Raw genomic sequence first — 22,500 nt, forward strand, 5'->3', positions numbered from 1 at the left:
GCTTTGCGGTACCACCTGAAGAGACCCTCTCGTAACAGCCACACGCCTCAAGCCCTCGCCATCTCAACCCCCCGCCCCCCCACCCCTGAGCCAATCACAGTCATTTAGGGGGCCGAGTCGTCGCCTTTTGTTGTGGAGGAGGTCACCGCCGAGAGAGGAGAACCTGGGTAATAACTAGGATTACCGCCACACAAAGAGACTTATTGTCAGGGATTCCCCAGTGCCAGAGCCCCCGCCACCCCCCACCCCCACCCCTCCCTCTGTCCTACTGGGACTTCTATCTTATCGCTGCAGACGGTAGAGATCGCATCAAGAGAGGGTTACATCGATTTGTTAACCTGCTCGATGGATTCTCGGGGGCCTGTCACGTCACGCGTTCTTCCTGAGGAGATGTGTTGAGGTATAATAACAATGCTCGCTGCTGCAGTGAGAGAGATAGTGATGGTTGACTGATAGGCGGAGAGAGAGAGAGAGAGAGAGAGGGAGGGAGGGAGGGAGGGAGGGAGGGAGAGAGAGAGAGCTGATGCTGAGAGAGAAGAGAGAGAGAGAGAGAGAAGAGAGAGAGCTGAAGCAGAGAGAGAAAGACAGACACAGAGAGAGAGAGAGAGCTGATGAAGAGAGAGAGAGAGAGAGAGGGGGCAGGGAGGGAGGGAGGGAGAGAGAGAGAGAGAGAGAGAGAGGAGATATGTTGAAGTATAATAATAACAATGCTTGCTGCAGTGAGAGAGATAGCGAGTGATTTCCAGGCCTGAGTGATGGTTGACATTTGATCATTTGACATTTGGTTGGTGTTGCCGTTTTTTGTCGCGTGAGTCAGTGGAGGGTGTGTGAGATATGAATGAATTGATGGCGTGAGTCCTTTTTTTCCGTCGACGTTCCAATAAACCTTAAGATCGTAAGCCTGAGCGAGGAAGCGGAGAGAGAGAGAGAGAGCGGCGGGAAGGGAGAGAGAGAGAGAGGAGATATGTTGAAGTATAATAACAATGCTTGCTGCAGTGAGAGAGATAGTGATATCCAGGCCCGAGTGATGGTTGACATTTGAGGTGTTGGTGGTGTTGGCGTTTTTTGTCGCGTGAGTCAGTGGAGGGTGTGAGATATGAATGAATTGATGGCGTGATGGCGTCCTTTTTTTCCATGGACGTTCCAATAAACCTTAAGATCGTAAGCTTGTTGATAGAGCGAGGAAGCGGAGAGAGAGATACAGAGAGAGAGAGAAAAAAGAGAGAGAGGGAGAGGGGGGGGCGGGGAGGGAGAGAGAGAGATGATAGAGAGAGAGGGGGGGGGAGAGAGAGATGATAGAGAGGGGGGGGGAGAGAGAGAGATGATAGAGAGAGAGAGGGGGGGGGGGAGAGAGAGAGAAAGAGAGAGAGAGAGAGCTGATGAAGAGAGAGAGAGAGAGAGAGAGAGAGAGCTGATGCTGAGAGAGAAAAAAAAGAGAGAGAGACTAGTAAACTAGTCCTTCTCTCTGGTTGTGTGTCTGCCGGGCCCCAGCACAGTGCCTCTGAGCAGCAGACAGCCTCTCTCCTCTCCCTGCCTAGCGTGTGTTGCAGACAGCCTCTCTCTCTCCTCTCCTCCCTGCCTAGCGTGTGTTCCAGACAGCGTCCATAACAGAGTCATTACCGTGTCCTCTCTGCGGAGGCCGTGTCCATTAGCAGTCATCTGTCCCCAGGACTCCCAGCAGGCCGTGCGGCAGGCGCGGGTCCTCTCTGTTAACCCCGCGCTGGCACCCCTTGACTAATCCACACCATCTGTGAGGTGTCAGCAACACACTCGTACCGCACACTCATGCACACACACACACTCGTACACACTCCATCACTTGTGTCGTGTGTGTGTGTGTGTGACTGTTGAGAGTGTGTGCGGGCACGCACGAGAGAGAGGGAGAGAGAGAGGGTCATGCTACTCTTGAGAGAGAGAGAGAGTGAGAGAGAGAGAGAGAGACGAGAGTGTGTGCGGGCACGCACGAGAGAGAGAGAGAGAGAGAGGGAGAGAGAGAGAGAGGGAGTGGGTCATGCTACTCTTGAGAGAGAGAAGGTCTGGCTACATTTGAGAGAGAGAGAGAGTCATGCTACATTTGAGAGAGACAAAGAAAGAGAGAGAGAGAGCGCGCGCGAGAGAGAGAGAAATGAAAAATGAAAGAGTTCTGTTCTTCACCTCTCAAGGTGAATTTACAGTAACAGACTTTTACGAGAGGTAATTACCACTTCTGCAGTAGATCATTCTGCTTCAATAATTAATCAAATGCTTGGAAATACTTTGGACCAGTTCACACAGCACAATGCTCCCTCTCTCTCCACACACCCTCACACACGCACACACACACACACCCCACACACACAAGGTCATTTACTATTCAAAGCTGTGATCACAGCCAGCCCGAAAACAAAACAAGCGCAACTATAGATAAATCCATCTGGTCTCTTCTGAAGGTGCAGACGCCAGGTTTCATCAGGGCTCTCATCAGCGCCGTACGTTCCATGAATTATTTCGCCCCGTCTCCTTCTCCTTTTCTCCCAGATGCCCCGGCGGTAAAAGCGGCGCAGGAATCCGTAAGCAGGGTTCTGCTCCGTGTCTCTCAATCAAAATCAGTTGCAATCATGGCCTCGGTCCCCATGGCAACCGTGGGCTGAATTATTTACCGGTCATTATTATTTACCAAACGTGCGGCGGTGGTGATGGTGGTGGGACTGCAGTTTCGGTCGGTGAATTATTCATACCCCCACCCCCCCTCCACCCCCCCTCCACCCCCTCTCCACCCTCCATCCCTCCCCTCTTCTCCTAGTTCAAAGGGATTGACAGTGAAAATACGTCCAGCTTCTGTTTGTTTGTTGTGCCTGTTGAACTCCCACGCCCCCCCCCCCCCCCCCCCTCTGCTGAGAGCCTATTCCGATGTAGAGAGATTTGATTTGAGAGGTTTTTGATGTTTGCAAAGCGTTAGCGTCTACTCTTCCTGGGGTCCACGGCGTGGAGAGGCCGTTGTAAAGCGCTTTGGATAAAGGCGCTATATAAGTGCAGTGCATTTACCATTAACCACACAACACATATAAGAAATCTTCACAAAAAACATATATCGAAGAAGAATAACATCAGAATATAATATATCTCTTATGTATATTGATGCTATTGTTGTTTTTTTGTTATATGTTTTGTGATGTTATATTATATTATATTCACTCTGGAAATCTGATCAGCGCTCATGGAATGGCCTCTTGTCCGATCAAATTACTTGGTCCCTTTATGACATTGAACACAGTGTGCGCAGGGTGCTATAAGAGCGAATTTACGAACACACCCAAAGAGGAGAAGAGAGAGGGTTGTTGTTGCTCCAAGCCTTGATCTGTAGAACACCACGTTCTACAGTACCAGTCAAAGGTTTGGACACACTTCCCCATTCAATTGACAGCCCTGAGCTCCAGTGGATGTGAGAGGCAACTGTGGAAGTGCAGTGAAGCTCTTTCAGACTGGGGTTGAAGCTCCAGAGGGAGAGAGGGCTTATCTAAAGCCAGCCAGGACTCACACTCAGGAGAGGCTCATCGCTAGGAGAGTAGAAGGGCCCAACTCTTCACAGTAATCTCTCCTTTCCTGTCTGGGCCTTTCTATTGGATATGAAGGTGCCTCTCTTTCGGAACCTCGCTATATAGGGTCGTGAAAAAGCACCAAAAAGCACCAGACAACAAGTTTCAAGTACTCTCACGATTTCCCTCTCTCTCTTTCGCTAGGACTCACACGCATCGCTAAGAGGCTCAGGCTCACTCGTAGAGTAGTACTGTAGGGACTTGTGGAGGAGGCAGCTGCAGACCCGAAATGTATCTTTTTCGATTTCCTGTTATAAACACGCACGTGTAACCAGAACCAATTTAAAAACAAGAGCAGCAGCTGTTGTTGAGTGTTGCGTCGAATTGAAGAACAACCTGAGGGAACTATCGAGAGAGAGAGGGAAAGAGGGAGGGAGAGTGTGTGAGAGAGAGATGCAGAGATAGAAATGTAGAAAGAGAGAAAGGCAGGGAGAAAGAGGGAGAGAGTGTGAGACAGAGATGCAGAGAGAGATAGAGAGAGAGAGGGAGTGAGAGAGAGATGGAGAGAGAGAGAGGGGGAGGGAGGGAGGGAGAGAGAAAGAAAGAGGGAGAAAGTGTGTGAGAGAGAGATGCAGAGAGAGGGAAAAAGGGAGAGTGTGAGACAGAGATGCAAAGAGAGAGAGAGAGAGAGAGAGATACAGAGAGAGATGCAGAGAGAGAGAAAGTGAGGGAGAGAGTGTGAGACAGAGATTCAGAGAGAGAGATGGAGAGACAGAGATGCAGAGAGAGAGACAGGCAGACAGACAGAGAGAGGCAGAGAGGAGTCTGATCAAGCTGTTCTGTCTAAATTGGCAATTCATCAGCCTCGCTGATGAGAACGTGCGAGCGTGTGAGTGTGAGTGAGTCAGCCAGCCAGCCAGGTTGATGAGGTACAGAGAGACGCTCTAGTCATTCATAATCTGTTATATTGACAGTGATCAACAGGAGGAAGGCCTGCCAGGAAGCCAGCCACTAAGTGGGCAAACTACTGGCAGGCCTCGGCTTCAACAGGGCCCCAACCTCTCATCAGCAGAGAGGAAGTGGGCCAGGCGGTCGCCACGGCGACGGCGGGAGCTCTCACAGTGGCAGCTCTCACCTCTCTTTCTCTCTCTCTCACTCTCACTTGCTTGCTCTCTCTCTCCCTGTCTCTCTCCTGCTTTCAATTCAATTAACGTTTTATTTGTATAGCGCATTTCTCACAAAATGTGACCCAATGCGCTTCACATGATGACAATGCTTGCTCTCTTTCTCTTTCTCTCTCTCTCACTCTCTGTCTTCCACTCTCTGTCTTCCACTCTCTCTCTCCCCACCCTTTCTCTCTTTCTCTCCCCCTCTCTCTCCCGCTCTCTCTTTCTCCCCCTCCCTCTCTCTTCTCTCTCCCCCGCCTTCTCTCTCCCTCCCCATCTCTCCTTATCGCTCTCTCACCTCTCTCTCCCTCCCCATCTGTCCTTCTCTCTCTCTTTCACCTCTCTCTTCTCTCTCCCCCACCCTCTCTCTCTCCCCCCACACCCTCCCTCCTCCCACCCCCCCTCCCTCTCTCTCTCCATCCTCCCTGTGTCAGATGTGTGGTGGTGTGATGGTGTCATGGTGGTGGAGGTGACTCAGACAGTCAACATGACCTTCCTCTCCCCAGAGACAGAACAGTGATGAGGAGGCACAGCCAGAGAGCTGCAGAGTCTGAACCAGGCTGGAGGCTCAGCCAGCTGTGGCCAGTCCATCACTGTTACACTACCACCTGTCTACCCCTGTATAGGTGTGTGTGTGTGTGTGTGTGTGCGTGTGTGTGTGTGTGTGTGTGTGTGCGTGTGTGTGTGTGTGTGTGTGTGTGTGCGTGTGTGAGTGTGTAGGTGTGTGTGTGTGTGTGTCTGTGAGAGTGCGCGCGTGTGAAGGTGGGAAGGCGATGACTTGGTACGAAATATGCAGGTGTGTGTGTGTGTGTGTGTGTCCTCGTGTGTGTGTATGTGTCTGTGTGTGTCTGTGTGTGTGCGTGTATGTGTGTGTGTGTGTGTGTGTGTGTGCATGTGTCTGTGTCTGTGTGTGTGTGTGTGTGTGTGTGCGTGCGCGTGTGTGGGTGTGAAGGTGGGTAGGCGATGAGTGGGTGTGAAATATGCAGCAGCTCTGACAAACACTTATCTGTAATTCGACTTCCATTACTTTAATTGTTCCGTCAGATCCGCATAACACATTCGGTTGAACACCCGTGCTGCTAGGTAACTAGTCTAATACAGCACTAGCACAGCGCCGGTGGTTGGACAAAGTATGATTAGAATTGAACAAAGAAGCTACCGGAACACCAAGTTTTTTTCCTGATCTCTCTGCCTTTAGCTTCTATGTTTTAAAATCCATGGCAACACGTTTGACGTTTGACATCATGCATCATTAAACAAATGTGCCTTTTCAAACGGGGGGAACCGACGCATTTAGCTTAATTATGCAGTGACTTTACATAATCACAGAGCGAGAGAAAACCCCCCGAACCCAACAGAACGATACAGTACGGGCCCTCTAGATCAACGCGGAATCCAAAAGCCCATCCCAAATTCCTAAAGCCTCTCAGCTCCCCCTCCTACTGCAGATGGTAATTGAGTTCGTGGAAAGGACAACGTTCCTCTTTCAAGCCGGTGGGGGGGGGGGGGGGGTGGGTTAGACTTAGACAGCTGTGTCATCTCTATACAATCTATCTGATTCAGACGATCGTCTGATCTGTCTATGCCCATGGGTTATGTTTCCGATGAAGGCTTCAGTTAACAGCCTGTCACTACCTGTCGCTACGGTAATGCGCTAGCCTCGGGTTTGGGGGCACTTGCGGATCCCACACCCACTTCCTGGAACTCTGCCCAGAGTTCCGACGACTGTGCCACTACTCCGCCCCAAGTGAAGATGGCAGATGTGCAAGAAGTCTCGATGCAGGAAGGCGGCTTGTTCTCATAGGGGGAAGGAAGGCTCGACCGCGTTACTGTGCCAACCCAAAACATATTGCGCTGCTTAGAATATTCTCTTTCAACATTGTGCTGTCTCCAGCACGCTTACAGAAACTAACTAACTAACCAACCAACCTGTGGAGGTGTAAGCAGACTAGGCAAGGCAAGGCAAGTTTATTAGTATAGCACATTTCATACAACAGGGGCAATTCAAAGTGCTTCACATATATACATATAGCATTAAAATAAACAGACTAGCCCAGTGTGGCTCAGTACAGCTCGGTTCGGTTCAGTTTTGTGAAAGGCGGGGGGGGCGAGGGGAAGGGAAGGGGGGGGGAATAGGCCTTCCAGACCTCCGGTACAGTGCGCGCTATTTTGTTGGGGCCTTGTGTTTAGTTCATCAGTGAACGTGAGATTCCATGTTTCTCAGGGCTGAGTAAACAGAGAGAGGCTGTGTTTACAGAGGGCGAAGGCGAGCCAGACACTTGACAGACTCATTTAGCCGGGGGGGTGGAAAAGAAATGCTCAGACTTCAGCTTCCAAACACGCTGGTGATGAATGTTCCCCAGTCGTCTGATGACTATGTGTGAGAACAGCGAAAGTGGCCACGAAACTCTCACAAAAACCATCAGACGTGAGAGACAGAGCATGTGAAACACAGCAGCGGCCGGCTGGTGATTCGCTGGTCATTTTGGAACCGAAAAGAGGCTCTCTTCTCTCTGTGTGAATTCAAGCGAATCCAAGTTGACTTGCAGTGATTGAAGATGATTTTTCCTTTCTGTGCGTCAGGCTCATTACTTTTGTGGACATTGTGGACTCGGGCTGTCAGTAATTGTTTTGTATTCGTGGACTTTGTATCTCTTTGAAATTGTGTAAAAAATAAATAATCGCTTCTTTTTATCGTGCCATTCTGGTGGCATTCTCAGAAAGTATAAAGATGGTATGAAATGATACAGTTAAGTAAGGTCTGAGGAAACCTTTCCTATGTGATTCCTTTTTATTTAGTACCCAGTCCTTTGATAACAAGCGAGTCTTGAAAGAGATGAGATTAAATGATCAAAAGGAAAAAGTTCAAAGCGAACTTTGGCTCGGTTCTGACGCAGTGTCGGTGTTCTGCCATTATCTCCAAAGGGAACGCATCCTAAAAGGAGGCTAAAAAAGAGATCAAGCCATTCCGGATTAACTGTCACCTTTTTAATATTTTTTTACAGCGTCACATTAAAATAAACACAGCCTCTGCAAATATTGAGTCAGCCTTGCAAAAAAAAACAGAAAAGAAAAAAAAAACATTAAGCTACACATTAAGAGGTGATTTATATAACGCTTTTGTTCCGCGCCAAGCCTGCGAACAGGAGATAAGTGACAGTTTATAGCCATATGGCACATCCTTAATGAAGAGTCGTGTGTCACAGAAATGTCTCCGTGGCATAAATACAGCGGCATAATTAAGCTTGATTTACAGATGTATATATATATACATTCCCTCGCATTAGTTTGACGCAGGAAACAGCCCACGTTCACAGCGAACGCCACGCATTCGGCAGGATGTCACACTTTCTTTCACATTCAGAACAACCCGGTTCGGTCGGATCCGCCATCCGCTCCGGGTTTGTTTCTGTCTCTTCTTAACGCCTTCAAGATGTTGGCCCGTGTTGTTTGAGAAACCGTAAGCCCCTGGTTTTGAGTGTGTGAGGCGAAGTGCTTGTCGATCACCGGCATGGTCGGTTGCCATTTTGGATTTAATCCCATATTGTTTAATGACACACGGAGTGTCACGCCTCGAGACAGACTGATGGGGGAGCGTAATATGATTATGACTTATGTCTTTTCTGGGAGATAGGCCTTTAGACCGTGGCGGACACATTTTGGCACAGTTTTTTTTTCTTCTTCAAGGTTTTTCTTTTCCATTTTCCCTTCAGTGTTTCTTGTTACCGTAGGCAACTACTCGGTGCAAAATAGTCCTACCGGATTTGAAAGGACGACGCGGATATCCACAACAACAAGCCACCGTTCCGCAAGCGTGTCGTCTCCCGGTCCTCTGTGGCTCAGCTGGTAGAGCATGGCGCTAACAACCCTTAGGTTGTGGGGTCGATTCCCGCTGGGGACCATAGATACTGAAAAATGTATGCACGCACTGCAATGTAAGTCGCTTTGGATAAAAGCGGCAGCTAAATAGGCATATATATATGTATATGTTACGGTACATGTGGGAATACGGTACATGTGGGAAAACCCTACTAGTAACCCTAACCTTAACCCTAGCACCCTAGCACCTAACCCTAACCCTAGTTTTCCCACATGTACCGTATTCCCACATGTACCATAACATATCTGCTGGGAGTCAGGAGATTTGGTGTCACCTTTGACCTTTAAAACATGTTGGCTGGAGTTTGACTGTTATCTACTGCCTGGGAGAGAGGGAGAGAGAATTGTGACAGGTCAAGTGGATGGTATTACATATGGTATTATATATAGGCTATATAAATACATTGGGAGGGAGGGTTCTTGGGATGTTTACATCCAATCAGATTGCGAGCGCGTTCTCCCATCGCTCCGTCCGGTTCAAACCAAGACAAATCGTCTAATCTAAAACCCTCCGGGCCTCCTACGGGGAGGGGGGGGGGGGTGGTCTGGGGGGGGTGACACGGCACAGGGGGACGAGGGTGAACGAGGGCGAATGCTATGTGTGAATAATCACAACCTACTCTAGCGTGACATTGGTCTGTCAGTTTTGAAAGGCGTGTTGTGGTCAGATGCTTTATTTATAGCTCGCCCGATAACGAGTCACAGGTTTCTGAAAAAAAACGCAATGTGTTTTTAATTCCCTTTTTTTTTATCCCTTTCCCTATCCAATCAGATCCCTTGTGAATGACAGGTCAGGATGCTCTGCTCTGACTGTGCCACTAATAAGAGGGTTAGAGGCTGTGTGTGTGTGTGTCTGTGTGTCTGTGTGTGTGTGTGTGTGTTTAATAACTCCACCGCTCCACCTCCACCCGAGGTCAAAAGGCCAGAAGCAGACACCCAGGAACCGTGCTCTCTTCCTCCATGCAGCAATCATTTTCATTAGCTGTTGAGTTGCTGCCTTCCCACCCCCTCCACCCCCCTCCAAGCCAACATGACTTCCATACCCACATAGTTGAAGTGTTAGAGGTCAAGCCTGGTCTCCTGGTGTTGTCTCCCCTAAGCTCTGTCTGGTTCTTCCTCTAATCACTCTCTTCTCCTGTCCTCACCTCTCCTGTCTTCATCTCTCCTCTCCCCTCCCCTCCCCTGCCTTCTCTCCTGCCCTCCTCTCCTCTCACCTCCTTTCCTCTCCCCTGACCTCTCCTCTCCCCTCCCCTGGCCTCCCCTCCCCTTCCCTCATCTCCTCTCCTCTCCTCTCTTCTCTCCCCTTCTCTCCTCTCTTCTCTCCCCTTCTCTCCTCTCCCCTCACCTCACCTGTCCCCTGCCCTCTCTTCTCCTTTCCTCTCTCTCCTCTCCTCTCTCCCTTTCTCACACCTCCTCTCCTCTCCTCTCCTCTCCTCTCCTCTCCTCTCCTCTCCTCTCCTCTCCCCTCCCCTCCCCTCCCCTCCTCCCTGCACCGCAGCGCAGCACAGAACCCTGAGGAAGAGGAAACCCAGATAAGCAGCAGAGAGGATCATGGGAGGACTGGTTCTGGTTATGACAAAGCAGGGAGCACTCTGGACTCTGGGGGGGGTCAGGGGAGGGGGGTTAACGGGGAGCCGGACCACCTCTGTGTCTTCCTGTATCTATCAGACCTTCCACATCCTGTCTCTGCGGACCAACATCCTGTCTCTTACACCTCTTCGGGGGTTTGATATGGAAGTGATTTAACCTCTGTTGATACGGCCGGTTGTTGAGTCCGTCGCCATCTGTTGCGTGTTTCACCGCCCCTCGGCGAAGCTACCAGTTGGAAAATAACAACGTTGTAACCGACACGTAGAAGGGAGAAGAAAAACAAGCTGTACTCTTTCACCCTTTGGAATCACATTCTCTACATTTCGCTCGAGTTTGCTTGACCAGCACTCTCGCCTGTCTGGCGCTTATATTGTATTCGCTTAATGGGGTCATGGATCATCCTGACGTTCGCAATATTCCGAAACCACATAAAGACCCTAGCCAGAGAGAGTGTGTGTGTGTGTGTGTGTGTGGGTGTGTGTTTGTCAGGCCAGAGATGATGTTAGATGACTTCATTCCAGCAGGACTGAAGAGAGCCACTTAAAAGATCCCAATCTGGTGTTTATTTTCGTGCTTTTTTCTTCTTGTTTAAAGGACATTGCTTTTCTGTGAATGAATGTTTGTGTTAAAAGCGAAATCTCCAATATCCTTTTTTAAGATTAGGATCTATTTTCTCATGGCTGTGTCCACTTAGAGCCTTATTATACAAATATCCAAGGAATTTAATCTATCGTCCAAGAACTTTGTGGACGTTCCGTAGCACACGATCCTCGTGGGGTCTGCATGTGCAACACGGGGGAGGCTGGGGGAGGTAGAAATCAGAGCAGGACGTATTCATTGCTATGCGTGGCACTGAATAGAGGATTGGTATTTTCTCATTCTGTTCCAGGCATTACAATTGAGTCGCCAGAAGTCTCCAGACTTCTACCTCCCCCAGCCTGAGGTGAGAGGTGAGCCACATTCTCATCGATTGAGTATAAATGGTAAACGGACTGACTTATATAGCGGCTTATTCCAAAGCGCTTTACAACGGCCTCCCATTCACCCATTCACACACACATTCACACACCGATGGCTAAGGTAGGCAAGCTACAATGCAAGGCGCCGGCCGGCCCGCTCATTGGGAGCAATTTGGGGTTCGGTGTGTTTTGCCCAAGGACACCTCGACATGTGGCCGACCGATTCGATTCGTGTTCGAACCGCCGATCTGCCGACCTTGCGCTCATTAGGCGCCGGCTCTACCTCCTGAGCCACAGCCGCCCCCGCATCACACAGCCGCCATGCATTCCAAATGATCTCCAGACTCCTACCTCCATCCATCAGCCTCCCCTGGTGTAAAAGAGGCGAGCCACATTCTCATCGATTGAGTATCATCATCAAAACACAAATCAAAACTAGTGTCCACCCACCCACCCAGGACACGCCGCTGTCCGAATCAAACGCGCCCTCTGAGAATGCCGTGTTGGAAAAACCGGCTAACTACCTACAATGATTGAATTCCATCGCCCACGTCCTATCCCGCTCTGTCTCAACCCCCCCTAGCCCTATTAGGGAAGCTTCCTTTCCCTCAACAGTGAGTAAATCTCAATCAGAGGCAGCAGCAGCACAGCATGTGTAGAACATCTCCCAGCAGCAGCTGCAGCAGTGCGCCTATATAAGACCCGTCTGCGTTGAGACGACGAAAGAGAGCCTATTCAATTTACACAACACCGGCTAATGGCTGCTGTTAGGGAGGGGCGGAGGCTCCATAAATCAACCGTCTCCCAACGCTTTCGGAGGCGTTTGATAGAGCGGTCCAGATGCTCGATACGATCAAACAGAAACCCATTATGCCCGTCGTCCGTCCCCCTCCCCTCCCCTCCCTCCCCCCCCCTCCTCTCCCCTCCCTCCCCCCCCCTCCTCCTGATGGGTGAAAGAGAAAAGGTGAGTAAGCTGATTGACAGTCTTTGATCACAGGGAGCTGTGTGTGTTGCCTCCTCAGTTTAAATACAAACCTGCTCGTTATCGGCGTGCGGAATCGCCGTAGGGCCCGGCTGAGTTTGATTAACGACCGATGGGCTGTGTTTTATGTGAAATATTAAATCATTTTGATCTTTTCAGGCAGGCAGGCTGGCTGATTTATTTAAATGGGGAGGGAGGGGGGGGGGGGAAGCCAGAAGGAAATGCTACACGATTAGCATGTCATCAGAACCTTTCACCTATTGTTTATGTGCGAAAGAAAAATGTTATGCGCTATGCTCACGGTTAAGCGAAGACAAAAACAGCAGGTTTACTGCGTCGGAGTCTCGTTCCTGTTTGTTCAGCTGTGTGTCTCTCGGTGTGTGTGAAGCTAGTTAGGAGGTATTTCCAACCAACACAGCACCGCTCGCTCACACACATGTTTTCTGTGTCTGTGAGAAAGCGCTCGCTGTGAGAAACAGAACTGTTGTCCCTCGGCCCATTACACGCAATTATAAATCAAAATCAGGTGGCAGTTGAACTCCGGCATGTCTGCGATAATGAAGATCGGGGGGCAGGATATCGCCTCTCCTCGCCTCTCCTCCTGCTCTCCAGCTGAGGTCCTCAGAGGGCGATGGTATTCTGGGTTTCTCTGAAGAGAGATCAACTATGTAGTCTCCTCGGGGCTGATTGAGTTAGGCAACTGCCAGGAAAAATATTGGTGTATTTTTCTTTTTCGAGGCTCTTGTCAAATGTACCGTTAGTGTGGGAAGATTATCCAGCGTCGAGTCTTATCGCGTCTTCGGAGAGATTATATATCTAGTGGTTTTTGACATTTTCACCTGTTCTTAATAAGGACACTCGCTGGCTGAGGTGATGTTTGGAGAGTACGGTAGTTGTGTTGGACTCTGCTGTAGGAATTATTACACTCAGTCATGGCTTGAGTTTTGATCTAGCATTTCAACATCCAGTAATATACTGTATGCGCATTCATGCTTCATCTCCTTATTAATGCCAGATCTGCAGTACGTGCTTATCCAGTTCCAGCTTTCTTATCTCTCTCTCTTTGACTCTCTTCAAAGCCGTCTCCCAAAGCACCGAAAGCAACGAAGTTCAACTCTAGCTGACACATCCTCTTTTTACTCACGTTTATGACTCCATGAGGATAAGCAAACCAAGAAAGGACATTAATTTCACCTCTCCCATCTGGTCTATTATACAGTAAGGGCCGGTTTCACAGACAAGGCTTAAGCCCAAGCCCTGAACTAAATCATACTTTCAATGTAAAAATCTCCATTGAAGATGTAAAAACCTGTAAAATCTCCATTGAAGATGTGTTTTTTGTTGTTGTCTAGGATTAGGCTTAAGGCTTGTCTGTGAAACCGGCCCTGTATCTACTACTTCTGCTAGTGGAAGATTACAGCTGTTCTAAGATAAATTAAAGTTAGACATTAACATAATCACTGCAGCGGGGGGGCTCGAGGGTGCTGCTCAGCTCTGTCTTCTGTTATCTCTCAAGGTTTTACTGTCGGTGGTTACTGTGTTTCAGAACATCACACACACACACACACACACACACACACACACACACACACACACACACACTTTGCGCACACACACACATACATACACACACTCTCTCAGACTCACTCACACACACACACACACACACACACACACACACACACACACATACACACTCAAACACACTCTGTCAGACTCACTCACTCACACACACACACACACACACACACACACACACACACACACACACACACACACACACAGGCAAGAACGCAACCATGAATGAACAAATGCATGCACACACACACACACTACATTTAAATGTTTGGGCATTTAGCAGACGCCTTTATCCAAAGCGACTCACAACAAAATACATTTGTCTAAGTAAGTGAATCATCTATATGATAATATCCATCAGTCATCGTCGCAAGAAAAAGCAATCTATGCTAGGACCAGGGTCCGTTGGCGGTCACAATACTAGAAGAAGGAAGAAGAAGTTGTAGATATTTCACTTACTTAGACTAATGTATTTGTTGTAAATTGCATTGGATAAAGGCGTCTGCTGAATGTCAAACATGGCATGTAAATGTAACACACGCACACGCACACACACACACACACACACACACACATATATATATATAGAAATAGTAACATGTGGGCACAAATCATACACAGTTTAGCGGTTGATTAGCACAGAAGCCACATTGAACGCCACAGCTGTTCACAGTTACTGTCAAGCATCCTTCTGGCATAACGCTGTATGCTAACTACACGATCAAAACACGCTCAATCACACTTATCACAAAGTCCTCCATCCTCACACAACTAAGCCTGCTAACTGTTTCATACGCTTCATGGCCAAAAGTCTGTCGACACCCGAACATCACCACTCACCACCCATATATGTGTTTGTTGAACATTTCATTCCAAAAACCACGGGCATTAATATGGACTTGGTCCCCCTCCTATGCTGCTATAACAGCCTCCACTCTTCTGGAAAGGCTTTCCACTAGATTTCGTAACATGGTCGGTGTGCTCTCATTCAGCCACGAGAGCGTTACTGAGGTCGGGCACTGATGTTGGGCGAGAAGACCTGGCAGGTTCCAGGTCATCCCAAAGGTGTTGGATGGGGTTGAGGTCAGAGCTCTGTGTGCAGGCCAGTCAAGGTCGTCTACACACCAAACTCAGCAAACCATGTCATTATGGACCTCGCTTTGTGCATGGGGCAGGGGGGGGGGCATTGTGATGCTGAAACAGGAAAGGGCCTTCCCCAAACTGTTGCCACGAAGTTGGAAGCATAGAATTCTCTAGAATCTCATTGTACGCTGTGGCATTACAAACTCCCTTCACTAGGAACTGAGGGACCTCGTCATGACAGACGGAGTTAGCTAAACGACAGTTTGGATTGAAGTCTTGAGGAGAAAAAGGCCCACACAGGATTGCCAGATGGGATTGACAATGTCCAGCCTAACCACCGTTTAAAAACCGCTAAATCCACCAGCCAACCTGCTAGGTGTGTGTTTTAATTTCAAGAATTTTGTCACTTTCAGGTACTGACATTTTTGATACCGCCTAAATGTTATTTATCCAGCCCAGTGTGATCGAAAGTAGCCCATTCGGCGGGAATACGCCCCACCTGGCAACCCTGCCTACGGCCTCGCCCAAACCTTGAAAAAACAGCCCCAGAGAGAGCGGCAGAATTGTGTCCACACATACTATGCACCTTCCCCATTTACCTGTCACTGCTGAGAATGATCGACCTCCCTCCCCAGCCCCCCCCCAAGCACCCTGACTGCCAGATCTATTTGTCACCCCCCCCCCCCCCCCCCCCCTGCTCCCATCCCCCGTGGCGTGGCTTCTGCATTAGCCCCGTCACTTAATCCCTCCATATTGAACCACCACAGTAACTGATTAGCATAGACGGATAGACTGCAGCCCCCCCCCCCCGTAACCCCCTCCCCGAGTCCAGCTGCCATAGTACCCACCTGTCTGATCAACCCCAGGTCTGACTGGCTTGGCCATGCATTTAAATGAGCCAATTAAGGAGCCTTCTCCCCCCAGAGAGGGACAAAGTTCACCGCGGGTTTGATTAAGGGGTTCTTACTGCATAGGAATAGATACATCAGCCAGAGGAAGATGGCTGCCGGGCGTCCCTGGGGTCCCATAGAGAGGTTGAGACGAGCTTCCATCACTTTCCGTGTGGCTCAGTGTTGGTGGAGCTAACGGCGCTAACAATGCTTTGATTGTGGGTTTGATTCCCCGCTGGGACCGTATATACTGAAACATGTACTGTATGTAACTCAGTGTTGTAAGTTCGCTTCGGATAAAAGCTCAAAAGAATATATTATTATTCTCTTCCTCTTCCTCTCCTCTTTCTCCCCTCTTCCTCTCCTCTTCCTCTTCCTCTCCTCTTCCTCTCCTCTTCCTCCCATCTTCCTCTTCCTCTCCTCTTCCTCTTCCTCTTCCTCTTCCTCTTCCTCTTCCTCTTCCTCTCCTCTTCCTCTTCCTCTCCTCTTCCTCTTCCTCTTCCTCCCCTCTTCCTCTCCTCTTCCTCTTCCTCCCCTCTTCCTCTCCTCTTCCTCTCCTCTTCCTCCCCTCTTCCTTCCTCTTCCTCCCCTCTTCCTCTCCTCTTCCTCTCCTCTTCCTCTTCCTCTTCCTCCCCTCTTCCTCTCCTCTTCCTCTCATCTTTCTCTTCCTCTTCCTCTCCTCTTCTTCCCCTCTCCTCTTCCTCTCCTCTTCCTCCCCTCTTCCTCTTCCTCTCCTCTTCCTCTCCTCTTCCTCTTCCTCCCTTCTTCCTCTCCTCTTCCTCTTCCTCTCCTCTTCCTCCCCTCTTCCTCTCCTCTTCCTCTTCCTCTCCTCTTCCTCTCCTCTTCCTCTCCTCTTCCTCTTCCTCTTCCTCTCCTCTTCCTCCACCCTTCCTCTCCTCTTCCTCTCCTCTTCCTCTTCCTCTCCTCTTCCTCTTCCTCCCCTCTTCCTCTCCTCTTCCTCCCCTCTTCCTCTCCTCTTCTCTTCCTCTCCTCTTCCTCTTCCTCTTCCTCTCCTCTCCTCTTCCTCTCCTCTTCCTCTCCTCTTCCTCTTCCTCCCCTCTTCCTCTCCTCTTCCTCTTCCTCTTCCTCCCCTCTTCCTCTCCTCTTCCTCCCCTCTTCCTCTCCTCTTCCTCTCCTCTTCCTCTCCTCTTCCTCTCCTCTTCCTCTCCTCTTCCTCTCCTCTTCCTCCCCTCTTCCTCTTCCTCTCCTCTTATTATTATTACTACTATGACTCACTCAGGACAAGCCTAGTTTGTGTGTGTGTGTGTGGGGGGGGGGGGGGGAGGGAGGGGGGGGGGGGGGGGGGGTATAGTAGAAGTCTCAGTGAGAGTCAGGGGTTTGTGAGGCCCACTGTCATGGGGAAGAAACTGTTCTTCTGTTTGGTTTTGATAGACCGGAACCTTCTTCTTCCGGATGGAAGTGTACAGCAGAACTGTAACGCAGCGGCATTAATTGATTTAAAGTTGAAGTGTTTTTGTTTTATTTTCTCTGGTGTTTTTGTTTTATTCTTCTCTGATGTGGGAAGCAGACCTCGGGTCACAGACTTGAAAGCATTTCAAGTGCGCTCGGCTCATCTTGACATACTTTAACTTTTGTTTTCCGACGTCAAAGGCGGCGAACTTAATCAAGAGCAGCTCACGTCCCGACCGCATTCGGATGTGTTGCGTCGCAGTGTTGATTGAATCCATTCGTTTCGTGACGTTGGGACCGTTTTTGGTTTCTGTGTTTCTCCTCTCCAGCTGCTGCAGGGGAAGTCCATCCCCAAGTACGGCACGCTGGACCAGATAGAGACAGGAAGTGGCGACGGCGAGGGCCGGTACAGCGGGGACTGCGACGACGAGGACGGCTGCGGGGGGTCGGGAGACGGAGGGGTGAAGAGGAAGGTCCTGAGGGTCGCCAAACGTAAGTCGTCTTGGCAACCAACCAACCAAAACAACCAACCAACCAAACAAACTGACAAACAAAGGTTTTATTGGCTGATCTATCGTCAATCAGCTGTTTGGAATATGCACATTTTCTGCACAACCCCTAGCAATTCACAGCACGGGTAGGTGGGAGGATTAGATTAGATTAAGATTAGATTCAACTTGACGTTTTTTTCCACTATCTGGTTAGATGCCAAACTACATTTCGCTTTCTCAGTACTTGTACTCTGTGCAATGACAATGATAATGTAGACATTGTATGGTGTTACAGTATATACAGTGAGGTAAAATATGTTAATATAAAAGTGAATAATACATGCCATTAATATCAATATGATATGTACAGTTATGACATACAGTATGATATGCACAGAACATGGGAAATAGGCCTCGAGGTATGTAGCATAATAAATAACGAACGTAGAATTAGAGACAAGTGTATACATATGGAGTGTAGTATACATATCTAGTATGTAATATATAAATATGCTATGTGCAAACAAGAAGTCGTGCTAAAGCTACATTTGAACTCGAGGGAGTCAGTTTACCATCGCAACTAGGTTACAAATCCATCCCCAGGTCACACACACAGTAGCTAGCACTTTGATGACAACAAAGCTTTGTTTTTTCTGCTGTGAACAGCAGCAGGCTTGGGTAGTAGCAGCAGTACTGTCTCACAGTGACTTAAATAGGCCAGTTAGTACAAAGTACTTTTGGCCGAAGGGGGAAAGACCTTTTCGAAAGATAATCATCATCATCATCCAAAAGTTGGGAGTTGGAAATGCCAATTAGGTTAGCACATGATGACAGGAGATAGATAATTGTTATTGAAGATAATGGCAGTAGCTAGCCCAGAAGACTGGATGTTCACAGTACATCACAAATGTCAAAACCTGTGGAAAGGACCATCATCATTGCCCCAATATAGCATCGCATAATTATGATAATGGCTCATAACAGCCCATAATGATCATAAAAGATGATGGCTGCCATGGCGACGTGAACCGACCAATCCTGGTAATGGCTGTTCCCCTGGGAGGAGGGGGACTGTGACCCCTGACGACTCACAGTAATGACTCCCCCCCCCCCCCCCACCTCACCTCACCTCACCCGTCTCCCCCTGTCTCATCTGTCTCCCTCCATCTCCCCTGTCTCCCTCTCTCTTCCATGGTCCTCCCTCTGTCTCCCCCCTGTCTACATCTCCCCTGTCTCCCTCTCTCTTCCATGGTCCTCCCTCTGTCTCCCCCCTGTCTCCCTCTATTCTCCCCCCTGTCTACCTCTTTCCCTCCATCTCCCCTGTCTCCCTCTCTCTTCCATGGTCCTCCCTCTGTCTCCCCCCTGTCTCCCTCTATTCTCCCCCCTGTCTACCTCTCTCCCTCTATCTCCCTCTCTCTCCCCCCACCTCACCTGCCTCCCCCTCTTCCATGGTCCTCCCTCTGTCTCTCCCCTGTCTCCCTCCATCTCCCCTGTCTCCCTCTCTCTCCCCCCACCTCACATGTCTCCCCCTCTTCCATGGTCCTCCCTCTGTCTCCCCCCTGTCTCCCTCTATTCTCCCACCTGTCTACCTCTCTCCCTCTATCTCCCTCTCTCTCCCCCCACCTCACATGTCTCCCCCTCTTCCATGGTCCTCCCTCTATCTCCCTCTCTCTCCCCCCACCTCACATGTCTCCCCCTCTTCCATGGTCCTCCCTCTGTCTCCCCCCTGTCTCCCTCTATTCTCCCCCCTGTCTACCTCTCTCCCTCTATCTCCCTCTCTCTCCCCCCACCTCACCTGTCCCCCCCTGTCTCCCTCTCTCTCCCTCCACCTCACCTCACCTATCTCCCTCCACCTCACCTCACCTGTCACCCTCCATCTCCCCTGTCTCCCTCTATCTCCCCCCATCTCACCTGTCTCCCCCCTGTCTCCCTCTATCTCCCCTCACCTGTCTCCCTCCAGCTCCACCCTATCTCCCCCGTCTCCCCCCTCTTCCCTGGTCTCAGTCGGCCTCAGATCATCTAATCGCTGCGGTGTCACAGTGAAATTCTTCCCTCCCCTCCCCTGTCTGCCAGTGGGCCTCTGCTCTCCCCCTGGTCTGTCCTGCCAACAGGAACAGGTCTATATCTCACCACTGAGCCTCTGGGCAGCTCGAACATCTATCACCTCCCTCCCTCCCTTCCTCTCTTCCTCCCTTCCTCCCTTCCTCCCTTCCTCCCTTCCTCCCTGAGGTGTGTGTGTGAACCCTAGCCAGTGTGTGTGTGTGTGTTTGTGTGGTGTACCTTAGTCAGTGTGTGTGTGTGCGTGTACCCTAGACAGTGTGTGTGTGTGTGTGTATCTGTGTGAGGTGTGTAGCCTAGACAGTGTGTGTGTGTGTGGGTGTATCTGTGTAGCCTAGACAGTGTGTGTGTGTGTGTGTGTGTGTGTGTGTATCTGTGTGAGGTGTGTAGCCTAGACAGTGTGTGCGTGTGGTGTGTAGCCTAGCCAGTGTGTGCGTGTGTGTGTGTGTGTGTGTGCGTGTGCGTGTACCCTAGACAGTGTCTGTGAGGTGTGTAGCCTAGCCTGTGTGTGTACCCTAGACAGTGTGTGTGTGTGTGTGTGTGTACCCTAGACAGTGTGTGTGTGTGTGTGTGTGTGTCTCCCTCCCTCCCTCGCTGACGGCCTGTCATCAGCCTCTCTGTCACACACCAACCCTCTGGCCTGCCTCCCTGTCCCGCCTGTCACCACTGGGCCTCCGACTGTATGTCAGGACGTCTGCGTGAGAGAGAGATGGGCGTCATGGCCGCCATCCCCCCACCGCCGCACGATTTATTCACGATTATTCTACTCACGCTAAGCAGCGTCCCGCGTCTAATCTCTTTTTACCATAATCCCCCGAACCCCTTTCCAGATGCGATTGCGAAATGTACCGTTTGAGAAGAGAAGCATAGATTAACGATTTGCATAGATTAAGATTATGTCTTATTTCTTATCCCCGTGGTTAAGATTGGAGGGCGACATCAGGGAAATCAGATCAGCGATCGCAAATCAGACCACGATCAAAGGATTATTTCTCCTGTAATTGAATTACCGTACGCCTGCCCTTTTCTCTCTGACTAGGATCGGATCAGGAGCTCGTTGTACCGAAGTCTCTTCTCTTCTCGATACGATATCAGATATAGTCTATCAACACTAATATACAAAAGCTGCCGCTGTCTGCAACTCTGACACGTTCACACCCAGGAAGCGGGGGAGAGAGAGGACAGGAAACGTGATCCAACCCTTGGAAGGTGTCACCTGCTCTTGTGTCGTTTAGCAGCAGACACAGCGACTGCTCCCTCCAGGCTGTGGGTTGGACAGTAGAAAGGCGTCCTCCCTCCCGTAGACACATCGGCAGCATCGGAGAGACACAAATCGATTTCCTGTGTAGGAAGCAGAGTAAGAGGAAATGGAGGAGGCCTCCTGTTAGCGAGATGCTCTTATTAATTAATAGTGTGGTCTCAGGAGGCGCAGATCACATGATCTGATTACCCCGCTTCTTCATTACAGGCCAGCGGATAATGAGCTTCAGTCAGACAAAACACCCACAGTATTGTGATGGACCATCAGTCCGCATTGGTACAGGAACGCCTTGTAATTGCACAGCAACGGGGTTGAGAGGTTTGAGGGATTGCAGTGGGGGCGACTACGCCGTCTGTCCGTCCATCCATCCGTCCGTTCGTCCGTCCGTCCGTCCGTCCATCTGTTCGACCCACCGTCCATCCATCCATCCATCCATTTGTCCGTCCGTCCGTCCGTCCGTCCATATATCCATCCATCCATCCATCGCCCTCTGTCCGCACGTCCATCCATCCATTCATCCATCTGTTCGACTGACCATCCATCCATCCTTCTGTCCGTCCGTCCATCTGTCCGTCCATCCAACCATCCATCCATCCTTCCGTCCGTCCGTCCGTCCGTCTGTCCGTCCATCCAACCATCCATCCATCCATCCATCCGTCAGTCCATCCATCTATCCGTCTGTCCGTCCGTCCGTCCATTCACTCATCCATCCGTCTATTCATCCATCATCCATCTGTTCATCTGTCTATCCATCCAGCATCCATCCATCCGTCTATCCATCCGTCCGTCCGTCCGTCCATCCATCCATCATCCATCCACCCATCCATCCGTCCATCCATCCATCCATCCATCCATCCATCCACCTGCATCATAGAGGATCTGTGTGATACCACTCTAATGGTCCATGTAATATCACACTGTGACTATCAGCTGCATCCTCATCCGCATTACACTGTGTTACAACATGAGGCAATGACGCATTAATCACCTCTGGTGATTCTCCCCCTCCCGTCTCCCCCTCGGCCTCCCCCCTCATCTCCCCCTTGGCCTCCCCCTCCCACACACTTGGCCTCCCCCTCCCTCTTTCTCCCCATTATCCCTACCCTGTCTTAATTCATCAGACCACCTCTGCTGACTCTCCCCCTCCCTCTCCCCCCCCCCCCCCACCCACACACTCCCCTGAGCCTGCCAATACAGAGATTGAAATCGGGGGGGTTGGGGGCAATTAGGCAGCATTAATTAGAATATCAAAGCAAAGCCTCAGTGTTTGAAGGTAAAGCTAGCGGCTAGCGCTACCCTGTCAGAGGCCTGTCAGGGGAGAGCTAACGGTTTAGTTCTGTTAGTGAACCAAAGTCACTTGTCGCCTTGGGGGAAAATAGCTCGGTACTTCTATCTCCTCAGGAGTTCACGACGTCGCTGCTTGAATCCCTAATCTGACGCTCAGATCCAGTCAGGTCAAGCGCTATAATAATGTGTCTCTTCTCGAAGTGAAAGGACAAGTTCAATATCGTTAGCCTCATAGCATAATTGCCTAAGTCATATTTTGGCCAAATGTAGATATCTGCCTAACTCTACTCTCCTAACACCGCTGATTCACTGTGCATTATTGCCTATGCCGTCAGCCTATCAGAATGCTTG

At 50.0% G+C, this 22,500-nt stretch overlaps 1 protein-coding gene across 1 annotated transcript in view; it reads left to right on the plus strand.

Moving 5' to 3' along the window:
• The window catches only part of LOC308165643 (uncharacterized protein), a 102,207-nt gene that overhangs the window by 42,534 nt on the left and 37,173 nt on the right, over positions 1-22,500 (plus strand). The window contains exon 5 of the mRNA XM_080539793.1: positions 17,382-17,544. Coding sequence (XP_080395919.1) covers positions 17,382-17,544 — 163 coding nt within the window. The remainder of the gene's footprint in view (positions 1-17,381; positions 17,545-22,500) is intronic.

Source organism: Nansenia antarctica, assembly GCF_963989245.1.
Source record: "Nansenia antarctica genome assembly, chromosome: 9".
Lineage (NCBI taxonomy): Eukaryota > Metazoa > Chordata > Actinopteri > Argentiniformes > Microstomatidae > Nansenia > Nansenia antarctica.